Below are 7,592 nucleotides of genomic sequence, written 5' to 3'. Positions count from 1 at the left end.
TAGCTTTTCAAATTATAGTGTACCCCGGGTCTCCATCTTGATAGATTATAGACTTTTTTTAAAAGACTGCAAGAAATTATTAAGGTATGAACCTATAGCCTATAATAATGTTTTAAAAAAGCTACTATTGGGTATAGACCTATAGCGGTGGCGTTTTTGTAAAATGCCGCTATAGATCGATAGTCACGGGGCAATAGCAATTTTTTGCAGTGTATTATAATTAAGTAGTTCTATGCCCGAAGTCTATGCTTATAAACAAACATAATTACCGTTACAAACAAAGAAACTCAGCTACATAGTTACAAATTAATCAATCAGTCAGTCTTGAAGCATAAAATAGACAAAAGGAATATTCTAGGAACAACATAAATCTATCAAGTACAGAATTAGTGAGCCTCCCTTTGGCTACTACTCGAGTTTAAACCTCCTATCTTATGGACTTAACAGCAGTTTTTTCACACTTGATCTGTTCACCGTGTTAGACCGTAGTTCCCCATGACAACTTACTGGTAATTAACAGGTTGTACCTTTTCCATTTGTTCATACCCCAATCTATCGCCATTTCACACCCAGTTGGCGAGTTAAAACATAGATGTATGGTCCTCTTCCAAGTTCTAAACCCTCCTTGTACAAAACCACAATCAGAGAACAAATCAGATTTTTATTCTAAACAATTTTAGATGTACCAAAGATTATAGAGTTCATACCATTTTTTTACTGTATGATCTTTGAATATATATATATTTTTTTTCCAAATTTCAGGGTTCAAACGAATCTTCAACAAAGCTTTGATGGTTACATTAGCCCATCAATTGGTTATAGAACTATCAGAAGAGGTTCAACTATTCAAAGACAAAAAGCTCGATGTTTTTTCTCTACTTACTGTTGCTGCAAAAGTTGGGAATGCTGAATTTCTAAGTATACTTATTCGCACTTATCCTGATATCATGTGGATAACAGACAGTAGAAATCGCAGTTTGTTTCACATTGCTGTTATAAATCGACAAGAGATTGTCTTCAATCTAATACATGAGGTAGTCAATTTCAAGGAAATAATTCTGACCAAATATGATGAGCCAGAAAACGAGAACATCCTTCACTTAGCTGGATATTTGGCTCCTCCAAGTCGGCTAAATATTGTATCAGGAGCAGCCCTTCAAATGCAACGGGAGTTGTTGTGGTTTAAGGTGGGTGTTAGTACGTATTATTTTAATTTCTTTTTTCTTGTCGTTACTCTAATCAATTTACGGCTCCAAAACTGTAGGAGGTAGAAATGATAGTGCTGCCTTCACTCTTGAAGACACAGAATTCTAAGAACCTAACACCGTGGGATTTATTTACGATGGAACATGAAAATCTACGTAGAGATGGTGAAAAGTGGATGAAGGATACAGCAAAGAATTGCATGCGTGTGGCAACACTGATTACCACTGTGGTTTACGCTGCAGCTTTCACTGTACCGGGTGGAAGCAATCAAGTAACAGGCATCGCTATTTTTCATAAAGCTAAGTGGTTTAGGGTATTTTTCATATCAGATGCAATAGCATTGGTCTCCTCTTCTTCTTCAATATTAATGTTCCTGTCAATCCTCACATCACGTTTCGCAGAAATGTATTTTCTCGTGTCATTGCCATTAAAGTTGGTGTTGGGACTCACCACACTCCTCATCTCTATAGCAGGCATGTTGGTAGCCTTCAGCGCAACCTGCTTTTTGGTCTTTAAAAGTGAAATGGCGTGGCATCCTATTGTTATAATTACTTTGGCTGTTGTAGCAATTATTTTGTTTGTTTTACTGCATCTTCCGCTTTGTGTTGATATCATCCGCTCGACATTCTTTTCTAGGTCTCTTTTCCGGCCACGTAAAAAGTCACTCTTTTAGTGCCTGATCGATGATGCCAATGAGCAATTGTTTGTGGTTGTTAAGGTAACTCTAAAAGTATCCTCTTATAATGTTTCAAGAGTACCATAGTTGGGTACATGACAATAAATTCGTGTCTTTGGGATTGTATTCTAATAATCTTAATCAAACTTCATCAGTCGATCTTCTATTTATTTATTTATTATTGTTATTGTTATTCATATTGATCAAATTTCATTTTTATTTGAAGTTTTTTTCCCTAAGCTTTCCAGTTGCAGTAAGTAAAATTAAAGGGTTTTAGGATTTTGTGAACGTGTTTCAGCCACAAATGCATCACCCAAACAGAATTTATCTGAAATCTGTCTTCGAAGACCCTTTTTTGTGTTGGTCCTTCATATACTTAATGATGTTGGTTTTCCATTGTTTTCTCAAAGTTGCATTCAATTGCAATCTCTCGCACTCGAAGACAGTAGTCTTTTGTGTTATAGCAGGTGTGAAGGATAATAATGTGGTTCTAGCATAATTGAATTTTTTAAGGTTTGAACTTTGAAGATGATGAAGACTTCTTCTTATCTGCCATGAGAGAAGGGAATTCAGCATGAGAGTAGAAGGAAAAAAAATTTGTGAGTTTTGCTTTTGACAGTTGAATAATAAGAATAAGATAGCATAAATTAACTTAAATAACCCAAAATGTAACAGATAAATGATGGATCTCGTTTTTTTGCGGCCACAAAAGGGACTCCACTCGATATGCGCCCCCTCCTCTCTTCCCCTCCCATACCCTCAATCCCTATCTCATGAAAACCACTATCAAGTAATAGAGAAATAGCAGAGGATGGCTGAAAGTTTTGGGTGTACTTTATATGTTAGAGACAGATGGCTTTGATTGCCTTTGGATGAATGGGTATTTGTGTCAAGGTGTAAGTAGGCCAAATCCAGCTTTGCTGATGGTAAAACGTGATGAAACGACCAAGTCGAAGACCATTTTGGCTTTTGGTAGCAGTAGGGATCAGGGATGAAAGGCCAGCTAGAGGTTAAAGGTGGCTTATGGCTTTGGTTTGGTGACCAGCGAATTGTGGAGTGCCTAATAAGTACCACAAACGATTGCCCAAGTTGGTATCAACTAAAAGAGTCTATGTTTACTCGATTGAAATAGAAACCTAAATTAGTTTGTTGAGCGGATTGTATCAGCCCAAAGTTGACGTTGTAGCACAACAAACAACGTGACGACGGCACAAGCCGAAGCAATTATAACAATCCGAAGCCGCGTCATTTTGCTTTTGAAAACCCAAAAGCAGGTTGCACTGAAGGCTAACATCATGCCCAATATAGAGTTCAAGAGTGCAGTGAGTCCGAACACCTACTTTACCAGTAATGACAGGAAATTATTTTCAGAGTAACGTGATGTGAGAATTGACAAGAATATTTAGATTGAAGTCAAAGAGGAAATTTTGAATTGGTGGGTGAGGGAAGAGTCTGATTTGTATGCGGAAATTTTGAAGATTTTAAGGTCAATTTGAAAATTTCAGAAACCCAAATTAAGCAGAAATACAATATTTGCACACTGGTGCATTGGACTTCGGAGCTTAGTCTTTCTTTCCAAAAAGCTATTTTATGTTATTAAAAAAAAGCAGAGATATATGTCTCCAGAAATGTTTGGTTGGGTGTATTCAATTGCTCTCTACTCTTTTGTTCTTGAAATCCGCCTAAAACACAGAATAGTGCCTCGTGAATGACAAATTTGCAAACAAAATGAAGTTTAAATAATGGTAAAAAGCAAGTAATCGGCCATTTTATTTTAACCAAACCCCGCAGCCTCTTCCACCTCAGTCCCTCACACAAACCACCAGACCCCCACATTATAATACTTATTCCTATTCCCATGTAATAATCATTACAGTGTACCAAACGTGCCCTAACTGTTTAAGGAGTACCGCAGTTGGGTACAAAACAATAAATTCAGTTATTGGGTTTGTGTTATGAACATATGATACTCTTGTCAAAAACCTTATACCTTAATTTACTAGCATTTCTTGATATTTTTAAAACATCCAATTTTAAAATTCCTTGTTTTGCTGTTATAACTATTGAATATATGATAATCTTAATCAAATTTCATTAGTGTTAAAAAATATTTTATATGTACTGTGTCAATTACAATTTTTTTTTTTTTTTCGGATTCTTTGACTAATTCTAAAATTTCAGGTCTAATTCTAGCATTTGAAGTTTCGGTTTCAAACTCTAAAATTTGGCAGGAGGCCATGAATAAATTTTTATTTAATTTATAAAATTTGTTCTATACTTAATTATTGAGAATTAAAAAAAGGTCATTGCCCCGTTTCAAAATAGAGAAATACTAACGGATATCTTTAGGGCAATAGTTAACAATCTATTTAAAGAAAGTTTTTATGGAAAAAAAAAAAAAAAAACAGTTAATGTTTTGACAAATTTTTTCATTTATCATAAAAGTGGTGTCAAAATTTTCTTAAAATTGATTGTTAACCATTACCCTAAAGACACCCGTTAGCATGATCTTTCAAAATAAAACATAAGAAAAATAAAAAGAGGTCATGAATCACGACACATCCAGGGCCCCCTAACTTCCCCATGCGTGTGGTCCAATCAAATGTGTCCAAGACACCTAATATCTTTCTTTTTCTTTTGAGGAAAAAGAAACCTAATAATCTAATATAATATAATTTTTTTTTTTGAAGCCAATCTAATATAATATAATTAGGCGTTCATTTGCTGGTGAAAATGGCCAAATACCACTATTTTGCAAAATTTGTAGCAAAAAAGCACTGTTTCGGAAGTTATTGGGGATCTACCACTTTTCTGGTATTCGAGTTTGACAAAAATCGAGTTCTAAATGGTACTCGAGTTTATGAAACTCGAGTTCCTAGAAGTTCAGCCACCGTGGCACTGCTGACTTGGAATTTGTGCAATTAAAAAAAATAATGTGGTACTCGAGCTTGGTAAACTCGAGTTCCATGCAACACAATACTCAAGCATACCAGGCTTGAGTTCTTTATAAATAAAATGCTCTTTATTTTTTATCTACGGTACTCAAGCTCACACAGCTTGAGTTCCTTGTAATATGGAACTCGAGTTTGGTAACCTCGAGCTCCTTATAACTTTTTTTTTTTTTTGGATAATCGACAAATAAACATAAACGTAAAAATAAGTAGTTTTTTTTTTTATGTTTCATTTACTTGAATAGAAGCATTGTAAAATATAGAGATTTTAATTTCAAAATATGAATTTTTAGGCCACTCATACCTCTTGTTTATTCATTGTTAACACACTCATCAATTTCTTACTTCTCGGAAGCGTTATGGTCAAATTGGCTAAAATATTGGGGTTACAATGAGAAATTAGAACAACATGTAAAAGAAAAATCTCACTCCATTTTTAGCCATGGGCACACCAAAAGAAGTTTAAGCTACATAAATTGTTCATTGTTTTCTCATAAAACACCTAGTGAAATCGTGTTTTCTAAATTTAAAAACCAAATCTGAATACTTTTTCATGTTTGAATTTCACAATAATCGAATCTATTTTTTGCATTGATAAAATCTGTTTCTACATTAATAGAATTTGCTCTCTACACATCATGCTTACTGTATATTCAAATTTGCTTACTACATTCATAAAATCTGTTTTCTGCATTAATTAAAACTGTTCATTGTTTTCTCATAAAAATTGTTTACTGTTTTTTGCATAAACTATTTCTAGCATTCTGCAAAAAATATTTTCTGTTCAGCATTATTTAAAAAAATTGTTCATTCTCTTTTCTGCATAAATTATTCTCTGTTCACTGCATAAATTATTCATTGTTTTCTCATAAAACACTTAGTGAAATCGTGTTTTCTAAATTTAAAAGCCAAATCTAAATTCTTTTTCATGTTTGAATTTCACAATAATCGAATTTATTTTTCTGCATTGATAAAATATGTTTCTACATTAATAAAATTTGCTCTTTGCACATCATGTTGCAGTATATTCAAATCTACTTACTGCATTCATAAAATTTGTTTTCTGCATTAATTAAAACTATTCATTGTTTTCTCATAAAAATTGTTCACTGTTTTCTGTTTAAACTATTTTATCAATGTAGAAACAAATTTTATCAATGCAAAAAAATAAATTCGATTATTGTGAAATTCAAACATCAAAAAGCATTCAGATTTGGCTTTTAAATTTAGAAAACACGATTTCACTAGGTGTTTTATGAGAAAACAGTGAACAATTTATGTGTTAGGATTGGTGTCATTAAATCCTATTGTAAGATGCTATGTATAATATTAAGTGTGACATTGTATTTGACATTATGTATGACTTAATATTATGTTTAATAAATTTGTTTTATTATTATCTGAAATAATGGTAACATGAATATTCAGACATTATCATATAGTCCATGAGATGCATAGTATGTGATTTATGTGAAGAGTCACAGAAGATATAAATCACAAGTTCTTTGTAAACTCAGAATTATAGTTCGTAGTCGGTGATGAAATTGGGCATTTCATCTGCGAAGACTATAACATATCAACTACGATGATTTGTCTTGATCATGGAAGTGGAGACTTCTAGTTGATGTGTTAATATGTTTTAAGAGTTAAGACATATTGAACTGGACCGCTGTGAGATTTATTATTCTACTAAAGACTGTCAAATGAATAATAAATCTCACGACTTGTATTTGCATGAACTCTTAATCCTGAGAGAATAATGAACCTGATCATGAGGTGTAGGTTGCTTTGATATATCAGGAGTGAGATTTACAGTTATGGTCAAAACCTCAGTATGTTGGACAGCCACATTTAGTGTTGATGGAACATGTATTCTCAAGATGGAATTCATAGTCTCTTAACGGAGATATAAAGTATTCCCTTGAGATAAGTTTAATGGGTTTGTTATTCAGAGAGTTAGGCCTAACCACTTTAGTGAGACTAAAGTATATATTTATGGAATTGGATTTCATCAATTCATAAATATATAATGAATAACATTAAAGGATTAAACCGGGTACTCAAGGATTAAGATGTAGTAATTTACAAAGTGGCAGTCTAAATGACTTTGTATTACTACGAATATTTTATGAAGGGGTTGCATGTATAATAAAGTCTTGGGATATAATTTATATATAAGACCTAGAGTGCAACTATTTTTATATAGTGGTATTAAAATAGTTAATGGTAACTTTGGACTTGTCAAGAGTTGACAGAAAAGCCCAAGGCCCATTGGAGCTAGTGTCTTATTGGTCCCTTTTGGTCCCACTCCAAGCCACACAATTAAGCCCAATTGGTAAGGCCCGAAAGGCCGGCCCAATTAGATAAATTGGTTAGATACAAAGGGAAAAACGTACAGAAACATTTGTGACAAGAAAACATCATTGAAAAGTGGTGTATGAGAGTGTAAGTCACTTTTTGGTCATCCCTTTGTTACCAATCGAGAGACCACACATCTTGGGCGTTAGTGGAATTGGAGTGAAGATTAAAAGTAGTCCCAAGTGCTTCAATCTTCAGTTTTGAAATTCATCGCTTCAAGGTACACTCTCTTGTTCTCTAATTCTGAAATTTACTTTGTGCATGTTATCAATATCGAATGAAGTAGATCCGTTTTAAAACTTATTTTCCGCTGCATTTATCTTTATATCCATCAATTGGTATCAGAGCGGTCTTCAATTTCGTATTGTTTAACATGTTATGTGAGTTTTAGAATTGGAGAA

At 33.5% G+C, this 7,592-nt stretch overlaps 1 protein-coding gene across 1 annotated transcript; it reads left to right on the top strand.

The window, feature by feature from the left end:
• Positions 1-791: 791 nt before the first annotated feature.
• On the top strand, positions 792-1,879 carry LOC136070341 (ankyrin repeat-containing protein NPR4-like). Its single transcript, XM_065780181.1, has 2 exons — positions 792-1,187; positions 1,265-1,879. The coding sequence occupies exons 1-2, from the start codon at positions 792-794 to the stop codon at positions 1,877-1,879; spliced, it is 1,011 nt and encodes a 336-aa protein (XP_065636253.1).
• The last annotated feature ends 5,713 nt before the right edge of the window (positions 1,880-7,592 follow it).

The sequence above is a fragment of the Quercus suber genome, unplaced genomic scaffold (genome assembly GCF_002906115.3).
Source record: "Quercus suber isolate HL8 unplaced genomic scaffold, Cork oak 2.0 scaffold_226, whole genome shotgun sequence".
NCBI lineage: Eukaryota > Viridiplantae > Streptophyta > Magnoliopsida > Fagales > Fagaceae > Quercus > Quercus suber.
The sequence above is the reverse complement of the archived record's forward strand: the minus strand, read 5'-3'. Positions and strand labels throughout refer to the sequence as shown.